Below are 20,851 nucleotides of genomic sequence, written 5' to 3' on the forward strand. Positions count from 1 at the left end.
AGACTAGGGAGCCAAAAAAAATTATTTGCTATAGAACTTTTAAAAGAAAACTGGACTCTTTTGCGACTTCTTTCCTTCGAAAGCTCTGCCTTTTCACTACGATGCATACGCAGAAACGGTGAACGTCAGCCGAATCCACATCGCCTATTGGGTAAGAGCCTACCTCACCAGCACCGCGATCGTAAACAATAAATAGCCGGCGAATGTTTCCTAAAAGTTTTGTTAAATAATATTCAGATCCACATTTTGTAGCATAATTAGAGATGTGTGTCGAAAATTGCCAAATTTGATAATGCTGAGAGCCAAGCGCCATCTATCGTGTGGTAAACGAAGCAACTACTGCGCGTGCGCAGTAGGGCAGGGCCAAGTTCAGAACGGTTATTTCCTTTGGTTTCCTTCCTCTCAAAACTCTGACTGACTGAACGTTTATTTTTCTACGTGTTCATCTCGCGCGTGCCGACTTCAAGCAGCAAGAAAGAAATGTACTTAAAACAAACCACGACGAACAAGAACGCTGGATCCACAAACACTTGAGAAGAGCGACAACAGCCGCGAATCCCGCTCCGACGAAGCTCTCGGAATATAGGCCTAGCAGGCACTCCGACTCGGCGCAGCGTTGCTTCGTCGCAAGACCGTCTGCCTACGACCGGCTGGCGTACTGAATGGAATATCCCCGCGCTACCCTTGTGGACCCTTCCGTATTATAGTTTGATCGCTGACCTCAATTTTAGGTTAAGAGGTGAGGTCAATCTCTTCCCCTTGTTTTCCGAGGCAGTGTTGACGAACACTCGTCGAAAAGGGACCCTCGTCGATCCTCTCCTTGTTTTGTGTGATATAGAGCTGAAATAAACACTGTATGGATTACCTTCGTAGCACGGTATGTACACTTGGTTATTGGTATGCCATTTTTATTCTGACAGACTGCACGTCACTGTCGATCTGTAACAGTTCGTGGGAGGTATACGTGCAATACCGGTCCAACCTTTCTTTGCCGAGTGTCGCGTCAGTATCGAGTTGCAATTGTAAAAGATCGGTCCCGAAGCGCTTACCAACAGCGCGAATACAGCACTTCATCAAACGCGCGCGTCCGCTCCGAGTGTGAACAGGTATTTACGTGGCTCTTGCTGACAGTTCAAACGTATCTTTTTTAACGTCGGCTCGCTCCTGCATCTCCGAGACCGCGAAAAACGCCGCGGCAAATTGTTCCCATCTGCACTTCCCAACAGGCATACCGGCGTATGGGACTAGTCCCATGCTGTCGCTGTAGCGCAACGTATCTCATTGAATTTCGCTCAGCTGCGATGCGGCGATGAGAGGCGCCGATTCAGAAAATACGTCGGTGACATCGGCGCAGTAAAACCCACCGGCGCACCCCAACTCGCTAACGCTCCCATCTCCTACTGCAGAGAGAACTTCCGGTTCCGGAAACATCGTACGTCACGGCTTGTTTTGCGGTCAAGAAAAAGTCTATATTTCATTAATTTTTTGTGTAGAAGTTAATAAACCGAGACGAAAACGGATGCCTGTTCGGCATTCAGTGAACATTGACGGTTTATTGTAAAAGTTATCTGGAAAAAGTAAAAAAGTCATTTCATGGTCCCTTTAACTGTTCATACTAAAAACGCCGGCTTTGCTAGGTCAATAAGTCGCGCAAGTTTTAAGAAGACACCGTTCGCATCCTTTTTTCTTCGTAACATAGCTTGGGGGCCGCGGTACAGTAGAACCTCATTGATACATCCTTCATTGTTACGTTTTCCTCCGTCATGTGTCCTTTCACTGCGGTTCGCCGAAAAACATTGACAAAATCCTGCTGTATACAGAGCAAAAATGATGTGCCTACATTTAAAAAAGAAAAATACTTTTTTGCTTTTTTGTTTTGTTTGTATGAGTAGGTTGCCCTCTCCGGCATTGCCCAAGGGCAATGCTTTTGAATAAGGCAATTGTGCAACCCGTCTTTTCATTGGTCCTTGCAACTCCCTGACATGATTCGTCCCTCCTGGCGCAGGTCCCCTGGGGCTCTCGGAGTCCCTCGGCAACAGCCCCGCCCCTCTGCTGAGCCCTTTGAACCTGGCCGGCGGCGGAGGTGGTGCAGTCCCCATGGGGCTGTCTCAGCCTGCCCCGCCCCCTCACCTGATTGGACCTCCCGTGGGGGAAGGGCTCGTGCTGGGAGGGGCCAACGACCCCTGGAGGCAGTCCCTCGGACCCCTAGACTCCTCCCACAAGGTGAGTGCAAGAAGGGTGCCCATGCATTCCGTTTCCACCATTTCAACCCTAGCCAGAAGTTACGCGAAACCAGAATTTCATCTGAGCAGGTGGGAGTGCGCATTGCTGGAGCTCTTATATCTCACGAAAGAGAGTTAGCGAGCCTCTGCATTACGTGTGAGTCTGACCGCATATTTTTTACATCGTTTAGAGAAAGTAATAAGTGACTGATATTAGTGAAGCCTTAGTCTAGAATTAAAGTATGGCAGCTACTCGTTTAGTGACAAATGCAATCCGGTTCACTAATTTGACAAACTTCTGTCAACCAAAGTTTGTGTCTCTGGATCAACGTTTTTGTGCCACATTGTCAAGGCTGGCGCATTTGCTGCGGCGCCCCAACTCCGTCAAAACAACTTGCGAGAGTGCATGGCTTTGTTTAGTGCCCCCATCGCGTAAGAGCTCGTACTAACAAGACTCTAGGCGGAACTATGTGCTCTCGCAGCAGTGCAGCGCCTAAACACCGTGGAAACTCTGGAAACTTTAACAACGTGGCACAAAAAAAGAAAGTTGACGCCATGCACAGCTGACCTCGAAGACCCGACGTGCGAGACCACCATCCTTTCTGTAGTCTTCGAAAGAGGGCTTCCAGGCGCTGCCGGCCTGCTATACGGCCACCCCTCGACAGCAGCAGCAGCAACAGCATCAGCAGTCACACCGGGCGTGCAGCAGTCCGGCCTCCCCTTCCGGTGCCCCGACCTCCCTGACCCGGTCCCCTCCGAGGCTAGATCCCGAGAGAGCACCCACCGTTGTCGCCGGTGAGCTTCCCCGTTCACCAGATTGTTTGGACCCGCCCCTCTCGTCGAGATGTCTACGCTCTGTCCATTCTTACTCAGTTCGTCGGTTCTTTATGCTGTTCGTATTTGATTTAGCTTGGAAAACCTCAGTGTAGTACTTGTCAACACCTACATCTTTTTAATACCTATTTACGTGATCTTGACCCGCATTTTTCTCCGCAAATAACAGCGTACCAGCAAAAGAAAAAGAAGCTAGCATGCTTACCTTTAAGAACAGGCCTTTAGTGAATCGTCTGCTGCTGTTCTTGGCCTTTCAGGAGGGTTCTTTCAAGTTCTTTGCACCAGCCTGGACTACGTTTGTGATTTATGATAAAAACTGACTTATATTGGTCAAGTTTGTGTAAGTTTTACATGTCCTATATTGATCTGAGGGTCCGTAGACAGAGGGACGGTTACGGCACTGCACAAGACAACTATTAGCCCCGAGAAGTTCGCGTGGCGCCCCCTTACGGCGAACCGGGGTGACGTCACGGCGAGGAGAGAATTTTTCCCCGACTCGCCCCGCTCGGCCTGTGGAGGCTGTGACGACGCTAGCTGTCGGCGCGCTCGTTTCTATTTCTTTCTTTTTTTGCGTGTTTTTTGTAGGAAGTGTAAATTTTTATATGTGCCTTTATTGAGGTATGGCCTGTAGCTACAGGCGAAACTTCAACCAACATTTTAAGTATGCTTGACAGGGCAGGCAACGCGTGAATCGCAGCTGGTATATGAAAATGAAGAAATATGGCCACAATTGCAGGAGCATCACTATAGATTTACATCTCACACAATGAATATGTTGATGGTCTGAATGAATTGGCAGGTTATGTATACTATTTTGTTTTTGTATCTCTGTTTTTAAACAAGATCGCCGAAGCAGAAAAGCTGCATGCTCCTCGAGCAACATGCTAAATACAGTCTGGGCCATGGGGAGAGAATCACAAGTAAGACAGCCCAAGTGCAGGAGCGAAGTAAAAAAACAAGGATCATTTATTTATATACATTGCTCGGATTTGACCTTTGCTAGATTCGGATAGCATTTCAAAGGACTACACGGGTGGTATTTGTGGACTTGTCTATATAAACCCTCAAGAAATGTATAACAAACGTACGCGAAGATGTCTAGCACGTTATTAGTCCCTTAAGCCCTAAAATTGAGACTTTATTTAAATCGAACTGCCCTGAAGCCAAAATACCAGAAGCTTTTCTCAAGCAGACTGTCGCCCTTCACAGGTTCCACATTTTCTGCTACTAGTACTGCATCTACCGCTGGACAGACGTTCGAATGCTTTCTTTTACTCCTGTTTTCCTCTGTTGTCAGAGAGTCCAGCTGTAGGGAGTTTGGAGGCTGAGGAAGCTTTTGGGGACCTGCAGCAGTCTCTTTTAATTGGAAATGACAATTCAGACTAAACGGTGTATATTTTTTAATAACCAAGGCTGGAATAAAGAATGTCAGGAAAAAGTATAAACATTCCAAATTACGGCACCATTGCTGTGCATATTTTGGGCAGTTCAATACATATCATACAGGCAACTGGGTGCAATTCGGCCGTTTTTGCTGCTACCATAAAAAACTAATTTTCAGTAATGTTGCACCTTCTAAGAAATATGCCTGCATACGTGCATAAACTATATAATTAATTCACGAAGAAGCTACATTTACGTAAAACAGCCCTGTTCCACGAGCACTTCAAAGATCATCAGATGCAGGGTCTTTAAAACATCTGCGAACCAGCGCATGCAGAGTGGAAGCGCAGAGTCGGGGTCACGAGCTAATTTGCCGACCACCCAAAGGCCCTTGATATAAATTCCACTTCAAATGCCTTGAAAGCAGGATGTAATATCGTCCTAAATCATGAACAGGCAAGGAACGGAATTGCAGCGTCTGAAACACTTGCGCCACCGCTTCACCGACCCTTTGCAAGATTGCTTTGTGTCGTGTGGACGGACGGGGAGGTTCATCGGCGGAATTGCCTCGTCCGATAACTTTCGGGATTTGTAATCCAATTTTAAAGGTAAAAAGGGCAAGCAGGCTTATAAAATGTACGGAAGCACGTCAATATCGGCCTAACTCAACGTCTTGTACACCGGGTACACGAAGTCCAGCTCCTCGAAGAGCTTCCGGTACACAACGCCAAACCGGGAAACCGGTGTTGGGAAGCGAGCCGATGCGAGGTCGCGGAGTGGAGTACTCCCCTTGACGTCACGGTACACCTCACCCAATCAGGGCGCTGCGACCGCAGCGACGCTTGTGTTCGCTCTCGGGGCTAATACTTTGTTTCATACTTGGTGCTCAGTGCTGTCAAAGCTGCTGTTGGAAGCATGTAACGTGACCTTGCGCTTCATTTGAACGCACACAGGTGCATCTGAGATACCGGTTAACATTTGCTCGCTCTTCCTCCTCCCCCTTGACGACGGCTTAGTCGAATCACAACTTGCCTGGTTTTTTTGAGGCTTTGGTCACCGGGAGAGTGTCCGAGAGACCACGCCTTTTCCCTGCAGCTGCAGTTCTGAGCCGGATCGACTTGGCAGAGCGCCGGAGGCGTGCGGCCCGCGCCCGGAACTCTGGAGCAGAAAGCGACTCGGACGGTAGCCTGGACGACTCGGACGGAGAGTGCGGGCCCCGGGAGCGGCCCGTCGTCTGGTCCGGACCTCCTCTGCGGCTCGACCTCAGTCCCAGGGTAATGCTTTCAGTCAGGCTGCGATCTCGTATCCACTCGACACCATATTCGGCCGACGACTTCATTTGGTGGTACGTGCGTGCGTAGCTTGGACAGCATTGTCTCAAAAAGTTACCTCTGGGTATAGAGGTCTCTTTATTTGAGATTTCGCCGCCAGAGGCTTCCTTGCTCTACTCAGGGAAACTTCCCATGACAATTTGGGGAAAATATATTGCCTCCGAAATTTGTCTGGGAGGTACAAATGCTAGTCTTTTGTCCTGTTCACACGTTGATGCGATGTACTGTTGTCCATCGGGTTCTGTGGAGGATACGCTGCTTCTGCAGCGAAACAAGGTTACAGTAGTCCCTCTTCGTTATAACTAAGTCAGTTGGATGACAAATAGAGCCTTGCATATCCGCAGATATCCGCACTAAACTGGCGGATGCGGATAGAAATTAGATGGATTTTGACGAATTGCGGATCGGATGCGGATGTCAGGGGATATCCGTGGATCCATATCTAAATTTTTGCCCGGTGGCATTCGGTTTGTCGACGTTCCATCTACAAATCGTTTCGTCGACATGCGACGTTTGATCGAAAGGCTTTTCATGTTCATTTCATCGACAAACCTGAGACGTTTCGTCGCGCACAACCCTGCTATTTTCGGAACAAACTTTTTTGCGTCTCGCCTGGATTACAGGGGGGAGGGGGACATGGTTTAATTCAGGACGCCTTAGTGAATCGTGCACTAGCTTTTAGCGGCTTAGTGAAGGAATATGTTGTCAACAAAACGTCGCAGGGGCATGTGGCCACAAAACATACAGCGTCAACGAACCGTGTGTTCATGAAATGTATGTTTGTGAAAAGTTGTCCACGAAACATATTTCCACAAAACGCGTTTCGAAGAATCGGTAGGGATCCTAAGAAAGATCTGATTCTTACTAAAGATTGCTTCGGTTAGTGCATTTCATCTCCTCAAAGATGCTATCTATAGAAAAAGTAAAAAATGCAGGGCATCAATCGTCCCGAGAAAGCTAGTTTTTTTTGGCAGGGAAGGAGCGGAAAACTTTCTCCTGGCAAAGAAAACCTCTCAAACGAACAAGTCAACAGAAAGTAGAAGAAACCACACCCTTCTCCGTAGAGAGTGGTGTGGTCATGATACCAAAAACAAAAGAAGTGCTTCGACAATGAGCGCGACCCTGTGGCGCCACGGTTTGCAAAGTTTCGAAATCAGCGGCACACACACATAGGCAGCCCGTAAGCTGTCTGTCTCTTTTTTGTATGCTTAGAGTTCTAGCCAAGAAAGTCTGGCAGTTCATATTTGTCCGGTTACGACGCCAGGGCGCCAGCAATGCCAGCGGCTGCCGCGCCCAACCTCCGTGGCCGCCCCAAACAAAAAAAAAAAAAAAAAGTTTTTTTTAATATATATTTTTGGGCGCCTGCAAGCCGCAATCTTTCTCGAACAACACTTTAGTCGATCCGATCAGGCCTTGAACTCTGACTTTAGTGGCGCATCTGCCCGCTGGCTGACACGAAACACCGTGAGACTCAAGGCGGCCGAATACGCTCGGTAACATCACAGAAAGGGTTTTGTCTTCCTACCACTGCCTCTCCTCCTCTCTTTCCAAACATTTTTTTTTTTTTTTTATGACCTTTTTTCTTAGGCGTTTAGACTTCAGGGGAGGGTACGTGAAAGTTTTCCATTCCGCGTGCGGCGGGGAAGAATGCGGTCGGCGTGATTTCCGCTGATTTTGCTAGTCTAAATGAAATCATAACCTCTGGTGGTTAGCAGGAACATCGACATGGTTCCACATTTTGCGGATGCGGGTCGGATACAATAATGTAAAAAGTTTGTGGATGCGGTTCGGATGCGGATACAAAGTCTGCAGATGCGGATACCCAAACTGTTATCCGTGCAGGGCTCTAATGACAAAGAAGTTTGATATAAACTACAAATAAAAATAAAAGCAAAAAAAAAGAAAAAAAAAAAGAAACAGTGACGGAAGCAGTTTTGGAGCTGAATGGGAACACTGCAGAACACTGACCATATATTTAATCGAACAAACCTTGGTTATGAACAACTCGTGGCAGCTTTACTGAGAAGTAAACAAATGATTCAGTGGAGTTTGCCGATAAATTCATTAGTTTGCCTAAAACTACTTTAGGCATCGAAAGAGGATTTTCACTGCCGCTGCACTCCTATTTGTTTCGAAGCAGCCGTGGGATGTTTCGCGTCTCTGCAGTAGTTGGTGTTTTGCGAGGCGCCTCTCCAATGTCGCTTCGTGTTTACCGTGGCTGCACACAAGGCCTACAATTCCAGTACCCGTATCGATGGCCGCGTCGACAAACTTGAACAAATCTGAGTTGTCCTCGGTGGCTTCACAGTCGTGTTTGCACACACTCCTGTAGAGATAGTTACAGCTCCGGGAATCATGCCCCGGCCCGGCAAGCATGCGTGCGCTAGAAAATCCGACGTGCTCACAGCAGTTGGTAAACTTTCATCTTCGGGTTGCGGGCACACTTTTTCTTGCAGGAAAAACTCTTCCCAAACCCGTCTTCAAAACGGTGGACAGTCGATGTTGAAATGTCGAATGCCTCGGCGATTTCGTTTGCTCTGCTTTCTTGTTTGCCGTTTTCTTGGTTTGCCATTTGCCTCGGTGGAGGTTAGAAGGAACGCAAAGGTCTCCATGTGCCTCAGTGTAGGCTTGCATGCATTCGGCACCTCAACCTTCGTAATAAGCGCGGTCTGCCTCCGACACGCTTGGAATAATCTGGATCAAAATGAAGGCATTTTGGTCTGACCAGATTAAACATTGATAAAAGCGATAATTAGAAAAAAGCAATTTCGTTATAACGAGGGACTAGTGTATGTTACTTGAACATAACAACACAGACAACAATAGCATTCAGGAGTCCATCTAGTTGTCTGCCTTGGGTGGTTCAAAGAAAATGACAATGTCATTGGGTATTTAAAAATCAGTAGATTTGTGTGGACAGGACTAGTGTGAGGGGGTTTTGCACCTGCGACGAAAAGCTATCGTGTCAGCATGTCCTGTGTTGTCATCTGTACTTCCCTGTTTGTCTTTGCAGAAGCTGCAGTTTTTCCGCCATGTGGGTCTCACGAGCCATCAGAAGAGGAGAGGTGAGCCAGAAGGGCTTATTTTTTTTTTTTGTCTGGCTCGGCTGTTTTTAAGACCTCTACTCGGGTTGGCACTTTGCATCAGCATGAACATCTATGCTCGCTCAATGATCCGTTATCTCTTATTTAATAAAAAAGATACAAACTGGGTTGTGAGGGAGGAAGCTTTAGGGGTTTAAGTCTTCCTTCGGGTAGAGGCTGTGTCATGTTTTTGGTCGTAACAATTATCTGTGTCAATTTCTGGATTTGTTTCTTTATGAGAAGAGCCGAAATCCTTCGTTCGCAAAATGTGGTTCCTGCTTGTATTCGGCCCAGTGAAAAGTGTGTTCAGCGAACTAGCATCTGTGAGGCAAGGAAAGCACCGTGTTATGGAGCGTTCCAGTGAAGACGCGAAAGTAGTGAATCTGAGTTAAAGCTGAAGAATACCAGTGCAAGTTTTTGAAGGCTTCGATATTGGTATCATAACTGACTTTACAATAGAGTGATTCTACTGTATACGACACAGTGTCATAAGTAAACTTGGAGGACGCGCTGTCAGAGACATTTAGGAGCAGAAAAGTCCGAAGCTCCACCGCGCGGTATTCACCCAAGACGACGCCGGGTGCAGAGCTGGAGCTGCAGCACTTCCTGCGCCACTGGACGCGCCTGCACGGGAGCGAGGGCGGGCAGGGGCCCCGAGTTGCGTCGCCTTCGTTGCCGCGTCTCGGCGGCGGAGACGGCGGCAAGGCGGGGGCCGAGAGGGTGCCGTCGCCACGGCAACGACCGCCCCGGCAACTGTCGCCACGACGCCTGTGCAAGGAGCCGGACTTCCAGCTCAAGAAGCAGTTCCTGCTGCTGCTCGGACTTTCGACGTGCGGCGCCGGAGGGGATGGCGAGTGATTCCTCCTTTTCCACAGTTGGGGCCTCGTACTAGGGTGCCTAGAATGCGTCTCTGGCCGGCATGTTTGTGTGTTCAAAGAGGGACGTCTTCACTTTTGCCGCTTCGGCACCGTTGGGATCTTGGCCGGCTGCATTGTGACGCTTTTGCGACGTCTTCGGATCAAAATGGAGGAACCCTATTTTAGGACGCGGTAAACGCACCTGTCGGAAACGCCTCCTGGGCACCGTGCTGGTACCACCCGTGGGTCGAAGCGGTAACAGTATACTGTTGAACCCAAATGTATCCCAATCAAAGGGGATCGTAAAATAGTGTGTTTGTAATTCAACGTACGAAAGTATGTTAATTGAAGCTCTAATCGAGATTTCTGCGCGTCTGCTAATAGCGAAGATCGTGACAAGCCGGAGCTTACCAAATAGACCATCCATGAACTTGTATTTACTGTAGAACGATTGGGGTGCCGCCGCTCGTGCGCGATACTGGAGCTTCAAGAGCACGAGCGACAAAACATAAAATAAATAATAACATTAAAAAAAAAAAAAAAAAAAAACCTGAAAGGAAAACATGAAGAGAAAAAAGCTGGCATAAAATCAAACGGCAAAAAACAATGACAAAACAAAAACGCCAAAGGGAAAAGGCAAACAAATTTGAACGAGGCGTTCAAAGTGCATTTGCACGACTGTTTATGACACACTCAAATAACCAGACTCTCTTTGTACTTTAGTTGGAAGCTAAAAGTTTGAGGCAGAGTGTTTTTTTTTACCCTCCGCCTCTTCATGCTTTTTGCTGCCCATGGCTAGAGGCGTTTGTTCTTGGCGCATGAAAACTGTGCGGTGACTACAGAATTTGGAGAAGGCTTACCCACCAGGGGCGTGGGATTTATACTATTGCGTAGGATTTTCGAGGGAACATTTTGACTGTTCGATATAGACAACATTTCTAAATAGGGTTCCCGGGTTCGATGTAATTGGGCTCGACTGTACTTTCTCTCTGCAAGGAGCAGCTCGGAGGCTTGCTCCTTTTAAGAAAAGAGGAGAGAAGACCTTGCGAGGAAGCTGAGAGATGGATGCTGGGAAAGGGTTTGGACGACTCTGTAGGTCGACCTTTTAGGGTGGAGAAATGATTTATGTGCGAGGGGATTGGGTGGTAAGATGAGCGTCGGGTTGACCTTTGCTCTGTCCAAATGTGGTTTCTTTCTGGCGACTGGAGCGAGAAGGGTTCGTGTTTTTCTAATGCAGAGGAGCGCGAGACCATCTGGAGGGCCATCATGATGGAGCGCTCTCACCGCAACGGCTCACTCTCCCGGATGGGCGGCTACTCTCACCGGCCAGGTAGGTCGTCGCCTCTGTGCGTACTCTCTCGAGAACAAGGGATTGAAAAACTGCCTCTATCTTCGGTATATCTCAAGGGCACTCTAAGTACAGAGCAATCATACTACCGTAATATCCCGAGTCATCGCCCACCCCCCCAACCGCCTGAAATTCGTTAAAAAAGTGGGGTGGGCCATGTCTCGGTGGGTGAGCACAAACACTTAAAAAAAAGCGGAAAAAAACGCCTATTTTTCTCTGCGTATCTAGCGCTGATGCACAAGAGATGCATCAAACTCAAAACTCGATTGAGTTTCATTGTTTTATAGAAAAAAAAATGCTCACGAAAGAATATTTTGCTATAGCGAAGTCCGTTGCCTGCATACGCGCTAGAAACACCGCCGATCTGCATATAGCACGAACATTTGTTCCGTGAAAGAATGTCACCATTATGTTCTCCTAGTTAGTAAAAAAAAAGAAAGAAAAGTCTACAAGAAAATAGAAAAACCGACCAGGCGCAACGTGCGAGCGAGCGGACCAAAGAAGCGACCAAGAGCAATGCTGGGAAAGCGTGAAAGCCGGCGGTCGCGTTGGCAAATACTTTGGCGTCGGGCCAAGTCGGGCGCCTTGTCAATTGCAAGCTCTTGAGCAACTTTCTTGTTTGGTGCGTACATACGTGCGTCCGTGCACGGCGGGCTATCAATGCACGGTTGGGATGCTCTGCAAACGTCTGTGTAGGACGTTCCAGCAAAGCTTTATTTACGCTTTGGCTTTGCCTAAAATATTGCACAACCGCGGTCGCGACGGGCGGGAAGAAGGAGCGGGTTCGCGGTGACCTTACTTCGGCGGAGACAGACTTTGACCTAACACTCCGCGGTTACGTTAACAAACTCTTATTTTGTTATCTCCATCGTTTTCGTTTCGCACGGATACACAACCACTTTGGGGTCGCTCACGGAGGAAATGCGTAAACAAAAAGAAGTGTCTTTCCCTCCTTCGTTTTACTTTGTCACGGACGTCCTCCAACTGTAAGGTCCGCGGCCGCGTCATTCGGGTAGGATGAGTGTTCGCGGATCGCAGAGTCCGCGCTGGGGTATTTGAGGGGGTGGGCGATGACTCGGTGTTTTTTCGGAAATCGATATTGGCCCAAAAAATGGGGTGGGCGATGGCTCGGGGATGGGCGATGACTCGGGATATTACGGTAGGTCATCCGGGATGTCACAGCCTTACTTGACGTTTACACCGCGACATCACAAGGGGGCATAAATTTGGGGAAGACGTGTGGTCGCTATCACTCGAGAGTTTCCTAGAACTTAACACCGTCCCAGCATCACGATCCAACACCAATTGTAAACACTGGGCGCAGTAAGTCCAGGCTCCTTTACTTCTACTCCGACGCTGTCAGTTTCAAACTCGGGAGTGCAGAAACTAAACGGAGCGCGGCATACAGGAGCGCGACACACCAAAACTAATGACGAGCCGCATGAGCCACTTCCGACCACATGTTTATGACGAACTTGACATTTCGTGGATGCGGGTGGCAGAAGCCGAAATTATTTCGAGATAAGTTAATTAAGGCCTCTGTAAAGTGACAGTGTAAATAAAAAAAATAATAATAAAAAAAGACTGTGATGTTAGGAAGTTCCTTTGAATGTTCTAATTATCGTGAAAGGTTTGAAGACTCGCTTCAAGTACATATGCGGAAACTTACCTTGACCGATCGATTTTTTGACCTTGCTTGCCGTTCAGATTTAAATGAAAGACAACATTCTTGAACCCGCTTGTCAACACAGGAAACTGTCGAACTTGTCAGATGTTCCGTAGCTCTGTCTTGCAGCGTGAGACAGAACCCATCGATGTACTACGTTGATACAGGCACACCACTGTTCAATAGATAGCACGTCAATTCGTTTTCAGGCGAGTTGCACGAACAAACCTTTTCCAAAATGCTAATGTCTTGGCTTTTAAATCACATCTTTTTTACCTCCTTGATAAAGCACTATTCAACTGAAAAGGGAAAGCAGTCTTGACAACGTTTCTGTCAGCGCAGTCATCTTGTTTGTGGATAGACGTTGGTGACATCATGGAGCACGAAGAAGTCACTTGCACTTCGAGAAATACTCGGTACACGAAGAGGGCGCTTGAGGGTCAGTCTCTGGCGGCGCTCCTGTCTTTTTGATGAATATAGCGCCAAACTTTTGCGCTCCGCAGCACGGACTTAATGCTGTGATGTCATCTGTGCGACGTCACCGTCGAGGCTATACGACGCAAAAACCCCTAGAGCCGGTCCTATAAAAGAGGCATGGCTTATCTATTTCTAGCGTATAGTGAGATGTCCGACACAGCGGGAGATGTCAGTGGTGACAGGCGAGGTGGCTGAGCTTCTTGCATTCTTGTCTTCCGGCAGGCTACCTGCAGAGCAGGTGCCTGAAGCGCAAGCTCCCCTGCGTGTCCGCCGGCAGTGCACAGCGCCAGAACGGCGTCTGCTCGGACGGCAGTCCCCCTCGCAAGGTGCCCGCGCCCCCGGCCAAAATGGCGGCCCCCGTGCAGCTTAAAGGTAAGCCCGTCGTCCCTTCATCAGTCCTTATTTTTAATGCAGAATGTGTTTTATGCGTTGCTTTTTATGAGAAAATTGTCATGAACGAGCGTTATACGGCGTTAAGGTATTTATACAAGGTGTTCCATGTAACTCGAGCCAAGGTTTAAATATAATTTGGTACCTTTAGGAAGACAAAACCAAAGGAATAAGCTTGTTCGATGTTTGGAGCAAGTCGGGCTATTTTTTCTTTTGCCGATAAAATAATAAACTAAGAATCTTATTTAATTGAATAAGGAATTAACTTACAAAATATTCTATTTAAAACAAAAGTTTCAACGATAAAGTCGTACAGTGCCCTCTGAAAATTCCAATTCAGTGTTTTTTATCGAGAAACCTCTAACACTGTTCGTTTTTGGCAAGCTTTAGAAAAAGCCTGTGAATTATGAAAAAAAACATGCTACTTCACGCTTGCACGTCTTTTATTGTAGCGCTCTCAACCATGGCTCAAACAAAATTAAGCTCGTCTGCTGGCCGGGCATGCTGCCGCTGCACAAGCAAAAACAGATACGAGGCACTGGTAATGACGCCGGCTGTGATTTATGCGACAGCGAGTTGTTTCGCAGTTTGTCTGCGTAGTACACAACAATGAACAGCGAGGGTTGCCAAATAGCAGTATTGTTAATGATTATTGAGAGACATATAGAGGTCATAGAAAAGACGCAATATAAAAAAGGCCGAGGCTACATCCACGCGCGGGGACGTAGCCAAGTCGGGAGGAGATAAGGCTCCATCCACGCAAAAGGTCACGTGACTTATAAAATAAGGAGATAATTTGTTTTTATGTACATATTACGCTTTCTTATAATTAAATATAGGATATAAAAATAAAGAGGTTATATTTCATTGTTGTTTTAAGGTTAATATGTCACGTGACCTAACAAAAATGGTTTACTGTTTTCTAAGACTAATAGCAAATATAATGCATCAAGAAAATAGTACCAATTGAGACGTTGCCTCGTCTTTTTCTACCTTCTGGTGTGTCCACGTTTCTGCTCCAGTCTCAGGTTTACAATCATGTTCAATATATATCTTTATATTTATGTTGTCCAGGAGTCACACACACGTGTGGGCGGTGTGCGTGCCATCCGTGCGTGCGGGCGGTGCGGGTACGGCCTCCGGCGCCTTCGCCCATGTGCGCATCGCTGCTGAGGCGAGGCGGAGAGGCTTTGTCGTGTTTGTGGTTGGCTTGGTTCGAAGCCTTTTAATGTGAGCTTATGTGTATCGAAGGGGACAAGTACGTGCCCACCGCTTCGTACGTTCTTGACGTGCGCGTACGCTCGCAATCACACAAAGATTGTGAGAAAAGGGAAAACATGCATTAGTCCCATTAATAACAAACATACTGAGAGCATTCAATCGAGAAAACTGGGTAAAAGATTCCAGAAACAGTTTATTCCATGACAAATAAAACAGTAGCCGATGCACAGATGCCACTCGTCCACGAGATCACCGATGAACACGAAACCCTGCTTGCGGCAGAACTCCTGCAGGAGCCAGTTCACGTCTCTGTGCCGATCATTCAACGCCTGGATCTCGGCAATCTGACTACGCTGACACTCCATCGAAGAGAACCTGTTCCCCCGCCTCGGAAGGACGGAAGAAAAGGCGATCTGCATCGTCGATTGCGTTCCAAGATCTGAGCGGCCAGCCGACGATATTTGTCAACGTACGCGCTGGCACAAACGCTGGTGTTGTTTGTGCCAAAATCGAGCAGGGCGTTAGACACCTTGGAAAACAAAGCCTCGATCCTAATGCCACTAAACGCCCGCACTTCGACAGCCACCCGGTCATTCGATGGGAAATACTAGGACAAGTATTTCACCATCGAACCCCCGGCAACCAAAACTTGAGGCAGATCAGAAGCGCGACCGTGCTAATACTCAAACGGCCAAACTCCTTGTCCGAGAAAACAGAAAGAAAATAAAAACGCTTCAGAGAAAGTCAACACCGCTTGCGGAAGACCAGGCAGGCACAGTAGACAGCAGTCCGCGCACGGCAAAATCGCAAGGTGCAATGGCCGCCAAGCAAATGGAAAAACATTGGGAGGCTAGACCGGAAGTTGATCGTAGTGCGCCGGAAGTGACGTATTGCGTGGATGGAGCCTTATCTCCTCCCGACGTGGCTACGTCCCCGCGCGTGGATGTAGACACTCCCTATAAAAAAAGAAGTAAGTATATTGAATAAACGTTCTGACTAATAAAAAACATTTGTATGGTGTGCCTCGCAAAGACCCAGAATTGAGCCTGATTTGTTTCGCGTATGACTATTTCGGGAAGAGAATTCCAGTTAACAATAGCTAGGGAAAGCGGTGAATTTTAAAATTTATTAGTTCTCACGAAAGAGAATTTAGTTACAAGTTGTGGTCACTGAACAAATTGATGCGAGATGACGGTCGACAACAATTGTTACGAGAAGAGGAATGGTAGACTTTGTGAAACATGACAGGACTAGCAACTTTAGTTCTTTCAGTCAGTAAACGAAGCTCTAGACTAGATTTTAGTGGTTAGGTTCTGTCGTATCTGTTCTCATCTCTCCTCTTGTCTCTCCGCTGTTTGCGTCTCGGTATTTGATGGTGGCACTCTGCCCGGCACCAACGACGTTTCTGCGTTTTGTATGCAGTGCCTGGCAAGCAGCAGCAGCAGCAGCAGGGCAAAGGCTTTGCCCAGGAGTTTCACGATTCTGTGCTCTTAGACACACATTTGCACCAGCAGCTCAGTGAGTAGAGCATTGCCTTGGCCCGAGACTCTCGCAGCATCCCCCGGATGGCACCACCGTTGAACTAGTTGCTTTCACCAAGTCGGAACTACATTTTCGCACCCACGTACACCACTCTCAATACTACGAGCTGCCCAGGACGATTTGAAATCGACGGGGTACCGCGCGACCTCGCACGCCGCACCGCTTCTTAACATTTACTAAACTGGATTATGATAGTCGCCGCGTCACGCCAATGGTACGGAATCGGTGTGAAAGTCCACGAGTAACATGCTTGATAAAACTGTAAATTTCATTGCGAGGGTGTTTGCCTAGGCAGGGTGAGTGGTGCCAGAATGCGAGGGTGTTTTGTTGGGACCGTTCTTGTCGGAGGAAACGTGCCCGTGCCATCGTGTGTCGTTTCGGACGACAACCTTGTCTGCTGACCGTGCGCTTCCGTGTCCCTCCCAGAGAAGCGAGGCCCCCGCTGCCAGCGCCCCACCTACTCCATCTTCCACAAGAGGCCCCCCGTGGCCCCTCCGGAGGAGGCTGACGAGGGCGAGGAGGACGGCCCCCCGAGAACGGGGACCCCAGAGGCAGGCGGTGCAACGTCCGCGGCAGAGGCGGGGTCCCGCGTCAGGCCCCCTTTCCCCTGGCCCGGGGTTCAGGGCGTCGTGGAGGCGTACGCCCACTACCGACAGGGTGAGGGTCACGCTCCTTTGGAAGTGTGGGTCATCTTGGGGTCACTGCTGGGGCTGGGCAGTTGGTAAGCCATGGGTGTGGGAGACTTCAGAATCAGTTGGTAAGCCGTGGGGGACTTCAAAATCAAATTGGTTGCCTTCAAGCAGAAGGGGAGCGAAAAGTTTTAGAAAGTTAGCGCTGTTGTCTGTTGGCAGGGCCACAAGCTAAGCCTCGAGCGAGCCTGGGTTGTTCAAAACGGTCAAGGTCGTGAACCGGGGACGACTCCACGTTGAGGAGCTAGGCTTGTCCAAAACGGCCTCTCGAGGTGTTTGCATTTGTCTTACAAGTAGCGACAAGTGCACCAATACACGAGGTGTGTGCCCCATGCAGCCCTGAGGCGCAAATGGCGTTGCAGCTCTCACTCGTGGCACGTGTCTCGCGCATTTGCACATTGATGGTTGTCTGTACCCCTAACGAACACGTGAATTTTAGTCGAGGGCTTTAGGAATGTCGCTCGCCGTCTCACGTTGTCTTCTCTGCTGCGTTTCAGAGCGCGAACTGGAGCGTTCCCTGCTCTCGAGCCGACAGCGCCAGCTGCAACAGGAGCAGCACCGATTGCAGCAGGAAGCACAGGCCCTGAGTGCATGCATGGCGGTGAGTCTCTCTCGTCTTATTTCTGTAATTATTATATTATATTTTTTTACGTCCAGTCGAGCATGTTTTTTTATGTAATGCTCTCCCCTGTGCAACCCTCTGCAGTCAAATTGAATTTGACTGCACCGTATGCAGCACAATGCAGTTAGCACGAATGTGGCAGCGGCGCTCATTCGACTGTCGTGGGTAGAGTCAAACACTAAGTTCTGCCACATAGGCCGGTGCCCCAAATAAGTACATTTGAATACACTATACTAACTTTCGATGACAGCATTTCAGTTGTCGAGAAAAAACGGGAAAGGTGTGCACGCTGTTTTTGTTTTTCCCAGTTATCCAAGTTTTCTCACGCGAGTTGAATTCAATCAACACGAGTAGCTGTCGTTCACTACTAAATCCAACATCAAAGATGCATATAACGGGAAAAAGTGGTTGGTCAGCCGGGCCACTGCATGGATCCATGTATGATCACGCTAGAGGGGGAAAGGTGTGCAGTCGCTAACAAGGTGAAAAGGGCAGTTCAGGCGTATGGCAAACCTCAATCGTATGCTGGGGGCCAGGAGTGCAAAAGACATTTCCTGCCGTTCTCATTCCGTGGGTGATTACGGGTAGTATTGACACACCTCTATCGACGAAAACTAGAACCTCCGCAACCGTGCGTATGCGGAACGGACGTCCAACCGCAAGGCGTTCCCCTTTCAGGAGCTGTACGAGAACAAGAAGCTGCTGGACGGGGAGCGCCAGACCAAGCAGATGACCATTGACAATCTCAAGAAGTGCCTGCGCCTGGTCCGGAACTGAGGACTGCCCCCTTCCCTTCTCCCGAGGCATTCCAGGGAGGTCCCTCCCACTGCCACACTCGGAGGGGGGACGGACCGCTCTGAACAAGACAAAGGACCAAAGATGCACACGAGTCAATCCATCGAGTCATTTCCCCGCGCCCCCTCGAAGGCACACGGAGCCACTGGACACCACGACCACTCACTAGGACTCAACGATGCCGAACTGGCTTTGAAACGGATTCGGCTCGCGGCGGCGAGCAGAGCAGCTTGGACCCAAGTGCGGCGATGACAATGCAACCAGCGAATAGGACTGCATTTCTAGATCAATCAGGAAAAAACGAAAAATCCTCTAGACATTCTTTTGGTGATCATTTTTGCGATTCGGAATCGTGCGGAAGACTTGCCGCGTTTCAGAATTCTGGCTTCGAGGGAGTGGCCTGTATATTTCGCTCTTGTGAGGGTCTGCGTTCGTGCTCTCGACGTTGTTCCATCGTCGAACAGACGGATCCTCGGTGCAGATTGCGACAGGAGATGAGGGGCTCGACCCAGCTGATCAGCGATGACGATACTTCTTTGAAGCGTGATTCTGTCGGGATTTCGTGCGAGGCAGCGATATTTCATTCTTTCTGTTCGCTAAAATATGAATGCAGGAAAATGAAACTGAAGAAGACTTTTTCTTTAGTGCAAGTCGAAACATAGTGAAAAATCGAGTTTCCGGGATAAGATCAGTTCCAGAATGCAGAACTCTAGATTCAACTCACTCTAGTGGTGGTTTGTTGCATAAATATCTTGCATACAGAAACTTCCAGCTCGGATCATTTTACTGATGTGAACTCATCTCCACAACTCCGGGAAAGTCCAGTGGCTCCGCCGCGGCCCTCTGGCGCCAGGTTCTGCTTCACGCCCAACATTGAACGGCAATGGAGGTATAGCCACAAACGCTAGCCGTAGTCGTAGCCATTTTAACACGCTAGGACTTTGCCAACTTTTGGCCGACAGTATTGCTTTTGCTAGCAGACGAGCCCCGGGCGAGTGGCCCGCCCTGTTGCGGAAGTCTGTCTGCGGCATACGACGAACAAGCAGACACGTGCAGAGCGCTTGCTACTTTACATGCACTCTCTCTTTAGCGTGTTGCAAGTTTACATTTTTTTTAAAGTCAAATTGAGTAAAAGGCGGTCCGGTTTCGTACAGCGGATCTCTTTTTCGAAGTGGTAGAAAACCGGCGACTGCTTCCTCAAACATTCAGTCGAAAGATTTTGAATTAAGCTTGCATCAAATTTTTGGATAGCAAACGCAAGAGCCCAGACTCTCCGAGGCGCATAGTCATTTACACGCACATTTACGTGTGAATGACCAAACATGTATTGGCCACATGTCGGCGACACGAGGATGCGTGTGCTGCCCACAACAAAATGCGGCGATGCGGACGTTGGGCCGCCGTCTTGGAACAAAAAGTGGCGGCGTACGTGTCGGACAGGACGCGAGTGTGGCAGTGGTTGGCGGGGGCGGTCTCGTGGGGCATTGTTCTGCATTTGGCTTGCACCAGCACGAAGACGCACCCCCCTCCCCCCCGGTAGGAAGAGCCACTACTACTTCTTCGAACTATGTACATGTACTCCATGCATCATTTTAAAGAGTCCTCGTTTTCTTACCTCCTCTTCATTGATAAAAGCGTTTTCTATCGAGCCGTTATTTATGAAATAAAAAAAAATGATGAAACCTTGATAAGTGTGGTGTGGGTTTTCATTTAATTTTTGCCAGATTTTTTTGGTTTGAAAGCATATTAGAGGAATAGAAAAAGATATTTACCGTTCTTATGAGTTGTGAATGCTAAAGCATGAATGTCGTTCGTCTGCGGTGTAGTGGCGTAGACAGCCACGTTTCGCCAGCGGACGGCCAAATGTGCGCTTTCGTGAAGTGGCCACGCCGAGCTCTGCGTGCAAATGCCCTGGAGTCTGCTCGGACGGGCTCTGGCTCTGCCGCCACCGCTCCCTCCTCTTACCAGCGGCCACGCTGACACGGAGAGGGCTTCTCTGGTGGCTTTTTTGGAATTGCGCCATACGAGAGCCAACCGGAGCCTCATTCCTTGATGATGCGTGCCAGGCAATGGGAGCATAATCCATTCGAAATCGACTTCACTTGGGAAAGAGGATTTTAGGTGCCGTTTGGCTAACAATTGGCGTGGTTTCAAAGCTGATGATGTTGGTTCACTCCATGGGACAGCTAATAATTTCGCATTAAAAAGCATTGCCAGACTTGAGCACCACAACCCCCTCTCCCCCTTCCAGAAAAGATGCCAGAAGGAAGGAGCGGAGAAGCTTCTTTGTACTGACTTGGAGGCAAAAGACGAGCCACAATGGGCACAAAAGCAATAGCAAAGCTACTGAGATCTATAGTCGGTTACAGGTTATGAAAATATTTCCAGGGA

At 48.5% G+C, this 20,851-nt stretch overlaps 1 protein-coding gene across 1 annotated transcript in view; it reads left to right on the top strand.

Moving 5' to 3' along the window:
* Positions 1-20,148, top strand: part of LOC8023687 (genetic suppressor element 1) — a 43,260-nt gene extending 23,112 nt beyond the window's left edge. Inside the window, exons 9-19 of the mRNA XM_040207683.2 lie at positions 2,006-2,223; positions 2,831-3,017; positions 5,535-5,713; positions 8,784-8,835; positions 9,440-9,703; positions 10,948-11,040; positions 13,424-13,573; positions 16,235-16,330; positions 16,781-17,011; positions 17,541-17,644; positions 18,344-20,148. Coding sequence (XP_040063617.2) covers positions 2,006-2,223; positions 2,831-3,017; positions 5,535-5,713; positions 8,784-8,835; positions 9,440-9,703; positions 10,948-11,040; positions 13,424-13,573; positions 16,235-16,330; positions 16,781-17,011; positions 17,541-17,644; positions 18,344-18,442 — 1,673 coding nt within the window. The 3' untranslated portion in view covers positions 18,443-20,148. The remainder of the gene's footprint in view (positions 1-2,005; positions 2,224-2,830; positions 3,018-5,534; positions 5,714-8,783; positions 8,836-9,439; positions 9,704-10,947; positions 11,041-13,423; positions 13,574-16,234; positions 16,331-16,780; positions 17,012-17,540; positions 17,645-18,343) is intronic.
* The last annotated feature ends 703 nt before the right edge of the window (positions 20,149-20,851 follow it).

Source organism: Ixodes scapularis, unplaced genomic scaffold (assembly GCF_016920785.2).
Source record: "Ixodes scapularis isolate PalLabHiFi unplaced genomic scaffold, ASM1692078v2 PGA_scaffold10__122_contigs__length_95168666, whole genome shotgun sequence".
Lineage (NCBI taxonomy): Eukaryota > Metazoa > Arthropoda > Arachnida > Ixodida > Ixodidae > Ixodes > Ixodes scapularis.